This window comes from Tetrao urogallus (genome assembly GCF_951394365.1).
Source record: "Tetrao urogallus genome assembly, chromosome: 11".
Classification (NCBI taxonomy): domain Eukaryota; kingdom Metazoa; phylum Chordata; class Aves; order Galliformes; family Phasianidae; genus Tetrao; species Tetrao urogallus.
In genome coordinates, this window is record NC_136824.1 from 3,763,499 (window position 1) to 3,782,900 (window position 19,402).

Genomic DNA, 19,402 nt, shown 5'->3' on the forward strand with positions numbered 1-19,402 from the left:
GTGGGCAGAGGGTTTTGCTGAGTCTTGTTTTGAGTAGGAAGTATGTGCATGTGTGTGAGAGAGAGAGGAGAGAAATAAACTAAGAATAGAAAGTTGCTGTGCATTCTCAAGAGAGATGGTAATTATGAGATCCTAAGAGAGAAAATCCCTGAACAACTCTCCTGGATTGGCTGGTGGCCGAGCAATGTTTGGAGTTACAAGCTGCTTCTGTCCTTTGAATCCTCCTAAACTGAGAGTAATTTGTGGATTCTTTTTGATGAAATGACACTGAGTCTATCACCACTGTCTCTCCCTGGCTAATAGAGCTTGCAGAACTGGCTTTTACTAGCCACTGAGGCTGAAGGAGCAGCCAGTAAACCAAATGGGAAACTGCAGCTTTAAATAAGGTAAAATTTACCACTCCCATCAGTGAATTGCATTTACAATTCCACTGTCTTTCTTTTTTTCCTAGGTCAATCAAGATGTGTTCATGCAGTTTATGTGTTTGCAGCATATGGGTATTTGAGGTGTGTGCCCGTTTGTTTCCTCATCCACAATTAAGAAAACAAGCCCTGGATATTTGAGAGCAGATCACAGACACAGCTGACTCAGCTCAATACTGTTTTTTTTTTTTCCAGCTGCATACAGATATGATTGACATGGTGTTCATCTTGAAGTGAAGAAGAAATGGAAGCAACTCAACTATGAAAATGCTGGTTATCACTCTCAGATGGAATACAGTGTCACAAAAACAGAGGAGACGAACATTTTGGTGTAAAGCTTGCTGTTCTCTATGGGTCAGTGCCCATGAAGAAGAAACAAACTCAGTAGAAATGGGAAATGGAAAAATGTTATAGCAATTTCACTCACATTTTTTTTTTGAACAGCGTTGCCTTGTTTATGGAAGTTCTTCTGCAGTTTGTTCTATCGGTGCATGCCTTGTGCTTAGCACCAATGGAAACCCTGAAATTGTATATAATTTCAATGTAGCCAACCTGTTGGGTGGCTGCTATCGTTTAGTTGTGCTGTTCTTGTAATATTAGCAAAATTCAGCTAATGTGCATAAACATATATATTTTTTAATTGTCTACTATAGTTTAACACAGAGAGAAAGGACCTCAGCAGGGCAGAGTGTAACTTTCCATCAGTGGGTCTCTTTTGTTCAGGCATCATCCACCAAGCACATGCAGGATCACACTGTTTAAGTAATTATTTATGCGATAGTATGCAAAATACTTAAGTAGGACCAACAGATTCCTTGGGCTTAATGGTAACATGTTTACCACTCCTGCTTATAAACAAAACCCAGCTGACAAGTCTTAGCTGGCCAGGACATTTTCAAGATGACGGTGAAACCTTTGTGCTGAGTGACGTGTGTGATACTGAGGGAATGGTGGAAGGTGCAAGGTTTCGAGCGGTCGCAGGCATGCACTGAAATGCACTGATGTGCTGCACAGTGGCTGTGTGACTGAGCGTCAGCACCGAGGTTGCTCTTGTCCCACAGCGGAGGGCAATACCGCTTTGTCTTATTGAGGAAAGAAAACACAGGTCTGCTTGGGTACGTTTTTACAAACGTTGGAAGGGAAGATCAACCACGTGGAGTTTTCTCTTACGGCTCTAGCAGGAATAGAGCGTGCAACAGCAGCGCGAGCCGCCTGAAGAACTCTGAAATGTCGCTTCAAATGGACTGAAACAGCGATATTCCCCGAAAGCTAAGTGCAGAGGTATGCTGGTTTGTTTCGTTGCTGTTAAGGGAAGAAGCGAGCTTCGCTGCTCGCCGAGGGGAGCTCGGGGGCCGCTCGTTCAGCCCTGGGGCTGCAGCCGGAGCCTCTCCCGCCCCCTCCTCCTCAGGCCACCCTCCCTCTCGGTCCCTTTGTTTCCCCGCCCGCACTGAGGGACGGGGCCGCACCGCCACCCCCGGCCGGGGCGAGGGCGGGCCGCGTGCTGGGAGCCCGCCTCAGAGGAAGTGATGGAGGCCGAGGGAGGAGGCCGAGCAGCCGCTGGTAAGAGGAGAGGGAGCGCGCGCGCCCGCCCGCCCGCCAGCCGGAGCCGCGCGCTTCGCGGCTTCCCCTCCTTCCCTCAGCGGCCCCCGTCCCGCCCGTCCCCTCGCGCCGCTCTGCTCCTCCGCCCGCAGCCGCCCCGCTCGCTTCTCCTCCCTCGTGCTCTTTGCACGTCGCTCACCCGCGCGGTGCCGGCGGGCAGCTCCCGTCCCGCGGTGCCCCGTCCCGTCCGCAGCTTCGCGCCGCTGCGGAACGGCGGGCTCCCCGCGCTGCCCTCGGCGCTCGCCGCGGCGCTGTGAAGAAAGGCCACAACGCGGCCGAAGTCGCGGGCCTTTCCAGGAAAGCTTTGTTCCGTCGTCTGAGGTCATGGCAGGACGAGCCCCGGCCTTGGCGGCCGTGCTTCTAGAGGATCGCTGAGGTGAGGAGGGGCCTCAGGCGGCCCCGCTTGGGCTCCCCGTCCAGCCGTGCGGAGCTCGTGGCCCGACGGCTCGATGTGCGAGAAGCAACAAAGAGCAGGGAGAACACTGTCTAAGCACACGTATACGTCTTTAAGGCCAAATTGCGGGCTGTGTTCAAGTGCTTCCTCGGGGGGAAGCAGAGCACGGCGTCGGGGACACGAGGAGAGGCGAACGCGGTGCTTTTTGACCGCGGAGAAGCAGTTAGCTGGGTGGTTTCGGTGTACAGAGGAGCTGCAGGAGGCTTTTTCCATTGTACGTGGGTGCTCAGCCCTTCAGCAAATACTTTGTTAATCGTGAGATGGCTGTAGGATAAGAAAACTCACCGTCTCTAATGATTAATTCTGGGGGAAGAAAACCTTTGCCCCTTTGCTTGCAGCGACCATCGATTTGGTGGTGTTTGTGGCAGCTGCCAAAGAGCCTCTGCCCAGCACAGCCCAGCTGGGAGAGCTCCTGATTGCATTCCAGGTGCAACACTGAAGTAAACAGATTAGGTTAGCTCCAGGGTGGCATCACTTCTGGTGCCTGGAATCTTATTTTAGGACAAACTCAGTGCAAACTCTGCCATGGATTTCCAAGGCAGCCCAGTGTGTGAGGCGTCCTGGTTGTATTTGACTAGGAGCTCTTCCAGCACTCTCTGCGTGTGCATCATTTGTATAAGGGCCCATTGCATCCCCTCAGCTACCTTTTGCACTGCTTTCCCTCTTGCTCCTGTTTTATGCTCTTTCTTAATTTGTCACACCAGCAGGTAAATGGAGAGAAAGTGAATTTTATCTTCTGAAACGCATTTTAAGTTGCTACCATTTATCTAAAGCACCTACTTCATCCCCTTCAGTAAAATAATGATGCTGTTCATTAGTTCCTCTAACTGCTCATGGCTAAATGCACTTGTAGTCAGAATACTCTATTTTTTCCTCTCCTGCCAGTCACTTGTGGAAGTCAAACATTGATAATAATTGCATGTTGACTCTTCTCTTCTCTTCTCTTCTCTTCTCTTCTCTTCTCTTCTCTTCTCTTCTCTTCTCTTCTCTTCTCTTCTCTTCTCTTCTCTTCTCTTCTCTTCTCTTCTCTTCTCTTCTCTTCTCTTCTCGTGTTTTTAAATACAGTATCTCTAGATGAATGGGACTAGGTTTTTCATGTCCCAGCAAATGGACCGTTGGGTGCTTCAGGTACACCTACTTTATTTTCCTGATTTATTTATTTTCAAATGGAATGTTTGGAAGAGTTATTCCTCTCCTCTTTGGGGACAAATGTTGTTGTTTGTAGCCATCATTTGAATTTTGACGTAGTTATTCAATTAATTGCATACCCATATGTAACAATTGGATGAGTATAGGTTGAGCATACAGCACACTTCAAGAAAATATTGGATTCAACTATTAGCTTTTCTTGTGCAAAAGGTACTTTCCAGGTTATATCTTCTATAATGAGGTTGTACAACTCTACATGATCTCAAGGTCAGCTGTTCCTGTGGCTTTTTCATAAAGCAGGACTTGCAAGGTTATGATTCCAGAGCTGAGAAGTAGGTAGATGCCATATGACAGACCCACACATCTAGCTTAACAACTGCACTAATGAAGTTTTAAATTTCCATCTGCCTTGATGTTAATCATTTAAAGTTTGCAGGTGTGAGGGCAGCACCCTGAAAGGTGGAAACTCACAATCACGACAGTGTGGATGCACATTTAGAAAACCTACTCGAAGCTCTAACTTAGAGTCTGATCAGCAACTGTATTCTTTCAGCATAACTAAACTCTCATCTATGGAAGAGAGAGCATTTTACTCAGACTGAGGAGTATGCTTTTCTAGGAGGTAACAATTTCTAGAACCTTTTTACTTTCTATGCCACAGGAAGGTAAGTTACTGTCACCTTGCTTTAACATAAATGCGTAGTTACAGCCCAGAAGGAAAGGAAACAGGTAATAAAATCCTCTCTCCTTGGAAATACTTTCCTAAAATAAAAAAATACACTCCAAATCCCAGCAAACAAATCTGAGTCTCTTTTCATAATAGCTTTTCAGCAAGCATTACCTTCCCTCGGGGAGAGAGTATAAGAGAACAAACCACAAGAGAAAATCTTGCCTGTTTAAATTTCAAGGGGCAAGATGTGTTGCCATTATGCTTGTGAGTGTGTTATAAGGACCTATGCTGCGTATCTTCTGCATTGTATAAGAGCTGCACACCAAGAATCTCACATCATTTCTGGTGACATGCGCTGGTCACAGTCCTTACATATTGTGTTTGGAAAATGATTGGCAGACCCTCAGGTCACACGTATCCAAAGTAAACTGTGTCCTGCTCATTTTCTGAGTGGTCTGTGGATGCTTAAAAATGTTGTTTGTAACCTTTGAAACTGCTGTCTGGTGGCTGGTCTTTATAGTATTACCAACAACAGATGGCAAATGGCTCTGTTGATGTAGTTCTTGCTAGTGTTTCATTCCTGTGAAGTTCCACAGTCTCAAAGTCTCAGAAAATGCCTCCATATTTTTTCTGCGTAATGATTTCAAGCCAAACTAAATAAAAACATCTTATCAAATTCAAATTCCCATGGTGTCATGTGACATTTTTGTAATGATTGCCTTGCAGCAGTTTCAGATAAGTGCACGTTTGGTAGCAATTTAAGGCCTGTGTCCTTTAAGTAATGCTTATTAGTACGCAACAGATGCCATTTAGAAACATTATGCCTTTTAATAGGCTCTGCTTTTAGACTACATTTTCTCAATCCAGGCAGGCTGTGGATCAGGCAAGCTTGGAGGTATGCTGCTGCTTATGCAAAGCCTAAGTCAATTTTCTGCTCTGAAGTCAAGCCATGTGTTTTTCCTTGTTTCTTCCATTCTGGCCAATGCTGTCTGGTGTTTTCCCCCCCCAGTTATATCTTTGGCTGATTGTCAAGGCATTACAATCAGAACCTTTTGCATTTTTAACCACCATCATCGGTTTCTTTTGTTCTTACGGAAGGGTCTGTGTAAACTGAATTGAAACAATCTCAGCTTTACTATCATGAGCACAGCAAGCGTGGAGTTAGCTCTCTATTGCCAGCCTGTCCTTCCTTCTCTGCTTCTGTCTTCTCCCAAAATGAAATAAAGGAAAAAGCAGAACCATGCTGATTTTGGAGCACTTTCAAAGACATGTAAAACAGCTGACACAATGGCACAGAGAAACAAGAAAGATGTTTGCATATTTTCTCCACTACATGCAGCTGTTTATTAAAGCAAGAGGTTCCAAGACAGACTGAGAGGCTTGTGATAGCTAGTGTAGGTGACATATTAATTTGCAGCTGCATAATAAATTTACTAATGTGTAAATTACTATGGTAGAGAGGGTGTTTTTTTTGTTTCCTTTTTATTTTGCTTAAATTAATTGCTTTACTTTGAGATTAATCTGGCAGTACAAATTAGTCCTTGTAAGTAATTTGGGGGAAGGCTGCTGAGCTGTCTTAGGTAGACTTATGTGCTCTACTGATTTCTCAGATGTATAGCATTTGCAACTCAATCTATGGGGGGATCTGAAACAGAAAATCTGCCTGGTTGTCTCATATTTTCATTACTGCATTATTTGTATGGGGAACACTGTGCTTCCTGATGGCAGACCGTGGCTTTCAGGTATCCTACGTATACCACCCGTACTGGCAGTTTGTATGCAGTGAAGGTAAAGGCTGTGTGTAGGCCCTGTGGTGTTATGTTCCCCACATGTGCTTTGAGTGATGGTAGTAACAGGCAAATGTCATTAACATGTCACTTAAACTTTAGTCCTGGTGCCAATTTGTGAGGGTGGCTGTTTCAGTAGTAATTTTAAAGGCTCTCTGGTCCTAAATTGCAGATATTTTCTGAAGCTGTTGTAGCTGGCAATCTGTCTGGCATCTTCCCATGGGATGAAATCATCTTTATGCTAGTTCGTTTTCCAAACTGACTTGTCATTTCTTACCATTTCACTATTCCTTGTTTATCACTAGTGAGGTGTTATCTTCCTCTTTTCCCTTATATTATGGGTTGACTTCTAGGTGTTTTGTGTCCTCCTCTCTGCCTTCCATCTTTGTAAGGAATTAATGCTATCACACTTGAACTGGTAATTCCTAAAAGCTCTTCTGTTGTTCACTGCAACTTTGCTGTCATTTTTCTTCAATTCAGCGTCTTTGAATAACGAATGTACTTTAGGGATACATTCCAGTGTCATTTGGGGCCTCCCATTCTTTGACAGTCAAACTCTAATTTGAGGTCAGGCTTAGAAATATGAATTTCTGCTGGCACAGCTATTTTGGCTGTGGGTATGATGAAGTGAGACGTATCAGTGGCAGAGCTATACAGGAAAAAGCTCCTGGTGTGGACACAGTTGATGAGAACAACTTCATTGTTTGTTTGCATATTTTGTTTAGTGGTGGACAAATAATCAAGTTGCCAAACGCAGTGGTTTTTTTAGATATCCAAGAAAATCCTTACCACTGTTATCTCCACAGCCTTCAGTAGTTGCAGTTAGACTTGTGCAGGAGCATATCTGCCCATTTCTCGGTTGTATGGAAAACAGTACCTAATAAGAACCTAATTCTGATGTCCAGAGATTCAGAGGTTTTAGCATCAACCTCACCCATTTAATGAAATGTCCCTGACAAAATCCCTGTGTGAACCTTAAGGGTTTTATTCATTACAGCCCTGAATGTCACTTCACGGCTGCGTTTTCTCTGGGTTATTCTGTAAGCTCTACCTCCTCTTAGCATTGATGCTCTGTGAAAAAGAGAGTTAGGTGTGCAGCAGTATGAATTTAGATACATCAGAGTTACAGCTGGTAGCACTCCCATGGTTTTGCAGCTCACTGCAGTATTTATTTATAAAGTCCGTTTGTGGGCCATAATGTCTCAGCTTTTTTCAGTCACATTAGGTTAGAGCTTTGTGCCAGGCCAGATGTGCATTTTGTGTGTTAAATGCCAGGAGTAGCCTGTTTACATAGACGTGTTTTCATTTCGCTGTGCTATGAACTGGGTGTGACTTTAGTTTTTTAATGTAGCACTGCTAAAAATCTTTCTGAAGGGAAATACATGTGGATGAAGCCTGTTTGAGGAATGGGAGCACTGTGGGTTAGGATTGGTCAGCACCATTTTGTGATCCCTTCAGCGTACACTTGCTTTCCTTGATTTGAAAGCATATTAAATGACGTGCTTTCATCCAGGTAGTTTTCCAAAATAGCTAAATAATTAAGCCAGTTATTTATTTCATTTGCCTATTTCCCCCCCCCCCCTCCATTTCATAAATTGCAGATTACTGGGACAGATTTTGGAAACTAAACGAGATGTGCACACAGACCCCAGTCACGTCACGAGGTTCTGATGGCCTCTAAAGCTCCTTGAGGAAAGTGGAAATTGAAACTGTTGGACATTTTTTCAGAGTTAGGCTTGTCTGGTCTTGTTTGGTCTGTGCTCATGTACATTCTGCTAAATTTATGTGGATGCTTTGAGCTTTTTTCTTCCCTTTTCCTAAATTAGTAGTAAAAATGTATTAGTGTGAATGGGATGGCTAATCTGACAGCATCCTGCAGTTGGGATGCTTGATGTTTGATCTGCTCTGCGTTTGAGTGACAGGATTTGCAATAATGATGCGTATAGCTACAGCTGAACTCATATTTAAACTTTGGTTTCTTGACTGAGAATGCAATTAGGATTATTTCCCTAAATTTCTGCCTTCATTTCTGCATTTCACAGCAGAAAATTATCTGCAGTGAGAAACTTGTATTTATTTTATCTCCTTTCATCATTCGAATTGTGATGGAATAAAGATTAATACCTAAGCAGCATTTTGGAATCAGACATAGAAACATGCTAATGCCAGTGCAGGCTTCTTCATCCTTTGTGTTCTGAGTGTGATTGCTCTATTTGTAGTGGTGAAAAGTGATGCAGTGGGGAAGAGCACTGTTTTCATTAATGATATACAGCATGTGGTTAAGGGCTGCCTTGCCAGGTTGGCCAAATATCACACCACAGCATTTGCCCATTAGCTCCATTGCCATCACACACCGTGATGAGACTGCAGTTTCACTTCCACTAGAACTTGGGTTTTTGACATGAGCTTGCTCGATGAAAGTCAGGATATGAGAGTCAGGTTCTGCATGTACTCCTGGGAGCATGCCAAAGACCTCTTCCTTCCTTTGCAAAGTTAAACAAATATGGCTGTCTAATGATAACCACATGCATGGCTCATTGGAAGGAGTGGAGGAGTTGATGTTAAGCACTGCTGTTTACCAGAGCTCCTGCTCCAGTGAGAGACTAGTGGAAAGTGCTTCTGTGACATGTACACAAAATACAAGAGCAAGAGCTGTTGTCTTCAGGTCCCAGAAGCGCCGTGGCTGTGCTGCTGTAGTGGAGGTGGCAGCCCACAGGAGAACAGAGAACGATTTATGCTACATGATTTCTTTGACTTTTTGTGTTGTGACTTCAGAGAGACTGATAAGAAAAATGTCACAGCCTTTTGAAGTGGCTGATAAGATACAGTTAACAGCTAAGAAATGAGAGGAAGATGAAGTGATTTGTTGGGGGTCACAAAAACACACCTGTGGTAGGAGTAAATTGTAGGGGCTCTGGTTTTAGTTCCCTCATTTAATTACAGAACCAGTCTCTTCTGGGAATTGATCTGATACACAGACTTTTTGTGTTGGTGTACATATGTTTGTCACATATTGCAAAGTGGTTTTTAATTAAAGAAAAAAGTGGAAAATGCTTCTTGGACAGCAAAAACCCATGATACTGTCAAAAGCGCTTAAAATCTGCTGAAGTGTCGGATTTTTTTTTTTTTTTTTTTTTGAATTGTGAAATATATTGGCATGCAAATAAAGCCAATAAATAAATAAAACCAGTGCTGCTATTGCAAACATTACAAATGGCAAAATTGAATAAAATATGAGACTAAAAAGTTAGAAATGTTGAATTGTTTTTTTCCACCTTTTTGGCTTCATTAGGAACCACACTTCTCATTCTCTTACACATAAATGCAGTGCAGTTAGCAGGAACAGGTACAAATGGGTGCACAGTGCAGACAAATGATGTGGTGACTGATGGCTGTTCTGCAAACACACGTTTCTTAATCGTTCCCTGTGTTTGTGGAACATGAAAAAGTAGTTGTAGGATAAATGATTAATTCACGTCAGACATAATGCTTGTTTCATGCTTCATCCACAGTGAGGTTGATGTATTTTGCTTTACAAATCTGGCTGCGTCTTAAATGCTCTTATGAATTTCTAAAATGCTCTTTTCAACTCTTCCTTGGAAATATCAGCTCATCTTCATTTGTCAACCCAGTGATGGGTCTACTCTGAAATCTGTGTCACCAATGTGATGGGCCCAGTATTGATAAGCTACATATGAATACAGGGAAATTTTTAGCTACAAATTTGTCTTGTTTAATAAGTAATGCATTGGGTTCATGATCAAAAGGAACTGAGTATATGCAGTACGTACTAATATGAAATTTACGAGAGCATTTAAAACATCTTCACAAAGAGATGGAATCGATTGTCCCAAATTATAACTGATCTGCTAGGCAGTGACAAAATGGTAAGGCTGATAAGTAGGGTACTAAAATGACTAGTCTAGTCAAAGAGAGCCTGAGGAGTGTGATAGGGATTTCAGCTGCTGGAGCATCACATTTATGTAAGCCTACAGTTATCTGAATTCGAGTTAAATTATTTCTCTTACAATATAGAGTTTAGTTGCAGGGGATGTGGAAGAATTGTCAGACAGAATCAGAGTTGAAGCATTTCATTTACCTTTGGGCATTCCTGCACTCTGCAGTTTCACTTGTGGAATTTCACATCCAAGTGTGTGCACCATGTGTTTTCTGTTGTATTGAGAATAAATTCTTTTGCCCGTGGAAAAATATTTCCTGCTTACTTCAACTGATCAGATGACAGTCTTGTTGAATCTGTAATGATGAGGGTCTGTCTCTAGTCTACAAAAATAATTTTCTAGTTCAAGATGGAATATTGCCTTCTGTTTTGTGATTCCAGTCTTTATTTATTTACCCAGAGCAGAACGTAAGAATGTTAATCAAATCTATCTGGATTCCCACATATTGATTTTTTTTTATCTTAATTGAAGAGAACTTCATCTGATTTCTACCCCTACAAGAAAAATATTTGTCCACTTCATGGCACGCCCATAAAATTCATCTCTCTTGTCTGGAGAAGATAAAAAGCCCTTGGTTTAGGGATCAGAACCGAAGCAAAGGGCCTTGGTTTACATGGATTAGTCAAACTGTGATGTTTCAAGCTGAGGTACATATGGGTGCTGGAGTTTGGTGTCCCGTAAGGATGACTGAGTATGGGCAGTGCCTGCTTGCTGCGTCGCTGTTTGTAGCTGCAGCTTTTCATGTTGTATATCAGATTCATAGTGCAAATTGATGGACATTATTACCAGCGTGAGAGGAAATGCACTTACATGCGCAAGCTGAGAATATGGCCCAGACTACTCTGCGGGAATAAAAGAGAGCAGAATTACCATCTCAATTTTTGCTTTAAAATCCATTCTTCGTGCACGAAATCAAATTGCAGCCATTCAGTTTTCTATTTTAATTATCTCTAGGTAGGTTTTTTTCAGTGGACCTGCATCCGCTTCGTCCTCTGTTACCCTGAGTGCTGGAACCCCACAAGACAAAGGCTGGTACCCATCTGTTGCCTGCAAACCCCTCCTCATCATGCAGTTGTAGGAGCAGTCTGTATGATGTGTTGACCAACGTTGGCAGCCACTACATTGTGAATACCTGGAATCCCTGTAACGCAGCAGGCCTCCGTTCTAAATTTACTCTGCTTCTGGTTTATGGCCCTTCCTCTGTGGCTGCAGCAAGAGGCCCCTTCTTTATGACTCACCCTCCCACCCCCTCCGCTCCCTGCTCCGATGGTAACCCTTTGTGCACATGGCCTGGTGGAAAATGTGCTCGCTAGGTGCTGGCTGATTGGCTGCAACAACGTGCTCCTTTGTTGTCACTGGGTAAGATCCAATTTGAATGAGATCTGTAAAAAGGCTGTGCTTGGGACATTGCAATTTTCGTATCTCAGGATGCTGGCAGGGGCCTCAGACTGAAGCGCTCGCAGGAGAATAGTGCTGCTTTCCTTCAAAGCAAATTTAAATTATTTTGCTGTTGATTTTGGAGACTTTATAATGCCCTGTTAGCCATCAATAATTATTGCTGTAATCAAATGCCTAATAATAACAGTTAGACTATGTCAGGGTTTTTGTTTTTGGTTCCATAGACAAAAAAAAAGCATACGAAAAGTATGTACACAGAAGAGGAAGTATAACTTCTTCACTTTGTTCTGGGGAAAACTGGGAAGCACAGTTGATGTAAGCAAAATCAAGCAAACTCTGTGATCCTTCTACTGCCTATGGCAGCTGTACAGTAGAAGTGATAAGTGCACACGTGTGCAAATTTTGGGTGGATGTTCACAGAATCTGGCTTTAGTACAACTGGCTTCTTCAGGACACTCTGGGGTACCAGAAGTTAGACGCCTGCAACGTGTTGTCCTGGAGGATCCCCCCACCTCCTCCTTTGATTTCCCCTTTGTTGGAACGTGTGCTCCTAACTCTGACATTTTCAGAGTATTACACAGGAAAGCCAAGTTAAATGGCAGTCTAAAAGCAATTTTTGGAGAAAAAATTGCTTCTGTGGAAGGCTGAATTAATGAAACGTTTCAAAATTTTCTCAAATATCTCGTTATTTAATCTGTGATATTATTTCATTCTTCTAATGTGTTGCCATTCCTATAGAATACAAGCATACTAGGTACCAGAAAGTTACTCTGAACCTAAAGGTGGTAATTGTTTTGTTCAGTGAGGAGAAAGCACTAATGCACTCAGTAAGTTGTTTTGGCTTAACAGTGGCACAGTAACGCCTTGTAAGCAGCATCTCATGAAGAGTATTTATCAGCATAATCAGCATTTTTCTTTGTTCTAAACTGAAGTCTTATGTGCTGCCCTTCAGCTGCTCTTTAATAATAATCTTTGATTTCTTCCTTCCTTCACACAGCTTGTTTGGTTGGTGTTGTTAAACACTATGCAGGGACGCCTGCAGCAGCAGAAAAGTGCTACTGCTAAGTACTGGCTGGGATTCTATAATGCGACTCAACGTGCAGTGTTGCAATGCTTCTTTCTCTCATTTTTGTCACAGAACGGTGGCTTATGTTCAGCATTCTGACTACAGAGCTTTGCTGTCAAGGCTCAGGCTGTAAGCTGATTGCTTGTAAGGGCAGCAAAATAGTGCCTAATGTGTTTTAAGCAGTGCTGGGAGGTGGTGTATCAGATGTAGTTTTTTACCTTCTGGTAAGCAATCAGATCGTAATTGCTGCCAGAGGGAGGATGGTGGGACGGTGGACAAACGGTCTGACCTTGTCCTGCAAATGCCATGCTCTTCTTTCCATGGAAAGGTCTTGCTTTCACTATCACACTTTCATCATCCGTAGTTTCTGAGTCTTGATGTAGACAGTTCTATACAATGGCCCTCATGAGACCGTTCATTGTCTCAGACATTTACTTTGCACTTACTATTAGCGTAGTTATTTCACATTAAACTTGGGTCATTGAAACTGCCATGTGAAGAGAAACCATGATTAAAAATGCGGGATTCAGAATTAGTGCTCAAACTACAGCAGTGTGTTGCAAGATTTTTGTCCTCAGTTTGGGTCACACAAGAGCTGCAGGTTGGCTTGTTGATTGAAAGCACCTTAAATTGAAAATATTTCCTTCCTCAGAAAGGAAGACAGAAAACTTGCAGAATACTATTTGGTCTGCTAGCTCATTGATTCTACTGTCCTTTCTTTTCAACTGGTGATGAACCACCAATCAGTCTGATTTCTTGTATCAGAAAAGAGATGCTTGGAATTTGCATTTAGATGGCAGGCATCAGATGTACGTAATTTTTGTTTGCATGCAATTAACAAATATCTTGAATAAATATCACATGGTGTTAAGTCATGTGGAAAGAAAACTGTGTTGCATAAAGACTTGTATTTGTTATTTTGGGAACACTTCTGCATGTAAATACTTTAATTTTTTGGACGTTATTGAATTGTTTTTAAAATGCCCAATTGAAATGAGTCAAAAAAGAGAAGGAGATAATTAACTATACAACAGGTCATGGTCTAACCCAGAAGGGGTTGGTCTTCCAAAAAACAATAAGAAGCAATTGGAATTCTGTTCTGTTGTGTTTTTGGACAGTACTAAAAATCAGGTTGTGTTTGGAAGGGTTTGGGGTTTTTTTTTTCAGTTTTAGAGCAATTTATTTAACACCTACAGAAATCTAAGATTCTGCTTGTGGAATTCAAAGAAAGCCATTGTGATTTGATGCTGTCATGGTACTACTTTGTAAAATCACATGTCAAGGGTTAGGTAACAAATAGATGGGATTTTACTAGTATTCTTGTTTAAGACAAGGATTATACAGAAAGCTCTAGAGGGAATGTTAAGAGCCCATTTACACTAAGCAGATGCTAAGAAAACTGTGGTTTTAAAATTCATATTTATTATCTTGCTTTAAAAGTAAAAATATTGTGTGTTTCATTTTAGCTGCAGGTTGCTGTTATTTGGTAGATACAGTAGCAGGAGATCCAGAGGTTCTGCAAGCAGATGCTGAAACATACTATGAAAAACTGTTGAAGCAGTCGTCATCTGCTCCTGACGTTTTTTCCATCCCTGGAGGAGAAAAGGTAATATGCTGTTGTTTTTCATTCTACAGGTTAGATACTTGCAAGCTAGTTTGTTGGTTCTGTTCGTAGTCCATTTGTGAATAGGGGCAAACCATTGTGACCAGATTATAAATCTCTTAAAATCAGTCAATTCTGCATTATTTCAAATAGTTTACATGCTGCAAATTGGAGAGAAGCTTAAACTAGAAGTCTAAAGCCCTCCAGGTGTAGGTGAAGGTCTGAAGTACTTAGCTGAACTTTACACATTGACCCGTTGATCCTTAGAGAACTGGATCAACAGGGAGCTTGATAGCGGTTGACACCATGGATCTGCTCTATTCTGCCTCTATTAGCAGTTCACACAGGTACTGGTGCACTGACTATTTTTTGGTTTCCACCCTTTCTAATTGTAGCATCAGTGATGTTGAATGTGGATTCTCCCAGTTCAGATCAGATGAGACTAATAGATAAATGCTGTAGGTGTCAGTGATGTGATTTACCATCCATTCCTGAGCCACCTGAGGAGTGATCTGGGGATGAGAGAGCTGGCCTGTTAAATATGCTGACTTCAACCTTACTGATTAAAACCAATATATATATATATATATATATATATATGTTTAAACCTTCAATTCTGGGCATTTTCCACGTCATACTGGAGTACCTGGTATTGCACTGTCAAATCAGTAAGTGGGTTAGTTGAAATGAATGTTTGGAATGCAATGTTTGTTCCCCAGTTTAGGAAAATAACATGTAGTAGTTTCCAGAAGCATACCATTTCAGGTGGCTGGCTTCCATCTTTGAGCACTGACTGTAACTAGCTTTAAGTATTCTTTTAATGCCCTCTAGTGGACCATGTAGGGTTAAATACAAATAAACCTGACCACGCATAGATCCTCCAGTTAGGGCTTCTCCATCCTTCCCTCAGCCTTTCATGCCTGGTTATACTTTCAGAAGCTTATTTTCTGTTCCACTGAAAAGGAGGCTGAGATAAAATCCCAAGCAGTGCTGTGTATATTCTTGCAATAATTAAACACAGTGAAATCAGTTAAAGGAGGACTTCTGGCTTTTGATTCAGAGCTTGATTCTCTGGATTGCTTCAGACCTTAAATGTATCACATGACAGATTTGAGTCTCATAGCAACACATTTCTCCTTGCATTCATTTAATTCAGGTCTAATCTAATCTGCAGTCAGACAGCTAGTCAAGGACATAAATAATGGCAATGTTCACACTATGTGTTTTTTTTCCTTATACTCTATTATATACTCTATTACAAGTACTTTGCTGAATGTTGATATTTTGTAATTAAAAATAAATTAAATGTAATATGTTAAACTCTAGTTTCCAGAGAATCTGTTATGTACCTACAACCTTAAGGATGAGGATTTTGGTGTTTAAGTAATTGGCTGTAGTTACCAGCTTTTTTTTTCTTTTTCTTTTTTTTTCCTTTTTTTTTTTTAATGCATCTGAATTGAAGCAGGTTTTGAGTGGCAGGACCAGCAACCGTGCATAATTAGTGTCTGTCAGCCCACTTGCTCAGGTCACAGAACTTTTTGGTATGTCATGATCTGTGGGCAATCAGTGAGTGCACAAACGACAAGGAAATCAGCATGGAAGAGCATTGTCAGAGTTCAGAAAGACAAAGCTATACTTGGCTCATCCTAATGTTACTAGCACCTATGAAAAGTGCACATTACATTGCAAAACCAAATAGCAACCATAGTGTTGGATTTAGTACTGGCCTTTCCATCACAGTGATGCTCTCAGGTGCCATGGTGATACCCGTGCTGTTATATCTGTAGCATGCAATGGCTGAATTGCCAGAACAGAGTGAGAGAGCAGGAAGCTCATGAATACAGATTTCAGGGAGTTGTCAGTTTTTTTCCAAGAGTCCAATGTTTGCACAGATGATCCCAGGATTCTGCCGCCGGCAAACTAGTGAACGCTGATTTCATCTTAAAGTTGTTATCTTGAGCCATCCATATTCATACTGCTCCTTCCGTGCACCAAGTAATATTAAATGTATCACATGACTGATTTGAGTTTCATAGCAAACTGACAAATGGGTGCAATTAGAGAGAGGCACACCCACACATACACAATGGACCAGATTTTTGGAAGTACAGTACATACTGTGCTAAATTATTCACGCTTGTTGCCTGTACCTAAACTTCCAAGAGAGCATTTACAATATTCATATGGAAATCGTCATCTCCATGCATATAGAGCTGTTTGAGCACAGCGATTTTGTGTTTGTGTCACATCGTTTAAAAGTTGAGTCTGAGAGGTTGAAAGCTGGATTTTGATTTGAGCTTTCCCTGCACCGTAACCACCGTGTGCCAATTTATCTATCTCCCTTCCCTGTCCCTCACAGATCAACTGCCCAGGCGCTGCCCTAACGCTTTGATACTCCCTGTACCCTGAGGCTTAATTCATTGTTTGCAAAACACCACAAGTACTCAGCTGGACTGAGCTGTAAGAAGTGCAAGTTGTATTTGTTTGCAGTTGATACAATGTGTCTGGTCTTTCGTAACACCATTTGTCCACATGTAACAGCGTTCAAAGCCCTGTTGTGTACCTGTAGTAGTAAGTCAATACTAAGTTTTTCACTAACTTTAACAACTAATTCCTTCTAAATTGCTTGCTGATAATATTGGGCTATTACATATGTATCACTTTCCGTTTTTAAGTTGAGGACTGAGAGGGTGTTGTGCTAAGCATATACTGTGCATGTTAGTATGACGTACTGTAAGTGCATTTAATACATGAAGTGCTTCTTGCCAGCTTTGCAGTACAAACAGCTACAGGGCTTGTTTGTTTTTTAGGTTAAACTTGAAGATTCCTGTGTGTGTTTTGTCCCCCTCTACCGAAATAGTCCTACTTGCAAAATGTTGCTGTTAACTGATCCACAGGATAAAGAGACAGGTTAGAATTGGTAAAAATATTTTGAAATTTGAGCAGTTGTACTTTCTTTGATTTTTAAGGTGGACTGCTGGTTTACATACTTAAATACTTGAGATTTTCTTTTAAATACAAGGTGGATTCCCCTTACCTGTCAGGTTTGTTTTGATGGGCTACAAAGTGGAAGGGAGGATTGACATTGAGGGCTTTCAAATTCTATGCATTGCTCTGCTGGTAGCTGGAAAATGACCTTACATAAAACAGCAGTGTAACTACTGCTCAGCCCAAATCAAGTAATCAGGAAATTTCCTCATAAGGACAAAAAACGGATAAAAATCATCTGTGTTTAGAGGTGAACTCTGCAAAGTTTTCCAGCTTGTTTTACACAGGGTTTCAATTGGGGGTTCACTAATGGGCTGTGATTCACATAGTTGAACGTGGGACACCTTTCTAAGATAAAAATGACTTCATTGTCCCCCTGTAACTACTGAGAGAGAAGTTCTTTCCTGACATTAATTTATATATTCCATTAACATTTTTCCAAAGAGTGATAGGCTGTGGTGTGATAAAGGAGAGAAGTGCCTACACCAGAGGCCAAACTTGCACTGAAGGCAGCTCTGCATACCTATGGACTCATGTTCAAAGGAACATGGTTGAAAGTAGCATTTAGTTTAGACTGCAGAAGAGGAATGGGAATTTGTAGTGACTACATGAAAATAAAGAACTGTGAAATAAATGCAGGTGAAGTCAATGCATTTAGCACAGATCTTCAGTTGGATAACAGTAATAGGAAAAATGCATATTAATTAGATGTGTACACAGAGAAGCAGAGAAGAAAAGATTTCTACAACTAGCAACTGAAATCCGCATTGGAGACTAATGGATTAGACTGCGTAGATAAAAATGACAGACATGATGTTTATGAAATAATATCTTCTATAATATAATTATTTCCAACAATTATTTCCACAGGTCTCAGAGTAAGTACTGCCAATCCAGTCATTTGTTTAACATTCTAATAATTTGGGTTCTTAACAAATACAGAATTTAACAGCCTATCTACAGCTTTGACAGTGAAGAGCTTTGTAGTTTGATGACATTTGATTCTTGGGCACAGGTTAAAGAGGGATTGAATCCAACCCTGAGATTTATATCCGATCATCGTGATCAGATATGTTATCCAGAATTGCTATGTAATGTATCTGAAATGACCTGCATATTTCAAAGGGAAAACAAGTGGCAGCTTTTTGTGGTCTTAGCTGGGAGCATTTTTAATTTATTTGTGGTGGGCTGAGTATTCTGTTAGTGTATTTGTACAGATATTTTTATGAGAATGTAAATCATGTTGTAAGGCCTTACAGAGCATAACATGGGTGATTAACATCTTTATAACACTAAATAAACATATCCTATTGTGGCACTTCATGTGTGCTGTACATAATAATTTACAATAACTGCTAGATGCCACGAAACATTTATCACAAGACATTTGCAACAAATCATTGAGTAAAACTTGAATTGTAGAAAAAAATGTAATTGGTTGCAGGAAAGATATCTATCTTGGATACTTGAGTAGCTGCCATTACTGCAGCACCTTCATGCCTCCCAAGCTTTAATGTATTTATTTTGATAAGACTCCTAGAGAGAGAGAGAGATTGAGAGGGAGAGAGAATGAGAGAGAGATGCTCTTATTCCATTTTAAAGATAGGGAACTGGGGCAGACAGCCATTCAGTGTATGTCAGCACTGCAGAATGCAGTTTAATGCAGTATGTCTGAGCGCGTTCTGTTATCAGAGCTGACCTGAACTTGGCTGCATGGAAATGCTTGTTGGGTAATTCTCCATTCTCTTTCTCAGGTGTAAATGTAACAACAGCAATCTCTGCAATCTGTAGTGTGCCATCAGCCTGAATTACTTCCAAAATTTAGGGAAAGATGACTTCAGCAGAACTTTTAGATTCAGTATTTATTAAACAAACTCAATTTACATCTATTACATATAGTGTTTGCCTTTAATTTAGACTGTGACAGAGGGATGGGTTTCAGCAATTTGGATGAAGGCTGTGGAACAAGAAATACCAAGCTGATGTTACTTTATTTTTTCTGCTTTTCTCTGCTGTACTCTGTGAAGTCCTGATGTGCAATTTTCGTTTGGATAATTGCACGCCAGTGTGGGAACATTTGGCCAGTGTATTTTCACCTAGAAGGTAAAAATGTAATCCAGACCCGGGTTGGGCAAGAATCCGTGTTTGCATAGCAAAAGAATACATTTCATAATCACAACTGCATTGTGTTTGGTGCCCAATTCAGTTTGTTATTGTTCAGTTACCCTTTCCAAATACTCGTAGTGGAATGGAATTGTTTGTTTCAACTTCTTGCAGCGCTGTGAATATTTTTGTCTCTGCAACTGA

The 19,402-nt window shown here is 41.3% G+C and overlaps 1 protein-coding gene across 1 annotated transcript in view; it reads left to right on the forward strand.

Annotated features, from left to right (window-relative positions):
• Positions 1–1,948: 1,948 nt before the first annotated feature.
• The window catches only part of LOC306950737 (protein FAM169B-like), a gene marked incomplete at both ends in the record, with an annotated part of 29,840 nt that continues 12,386 nt past the window's right edge, over positions 1,949–19,402 (forward strand). Inside the window, 3 exons of the mRNA XM_079541098.1 lie at positions 1,949–1,982; positions 13,971–14,110; positions 16,918–17,017. Of these exons, the coding sequence (XP_079397224.1) occupies positions 1,949–1,982; positions 13,971–14,110; positions 16,918–17,017 (274 nt within the window). The remainder of the gene's footprint in view (positions 1,983–13,970; positions 14,111–16,917; positions 17,018–19,402) is intronic.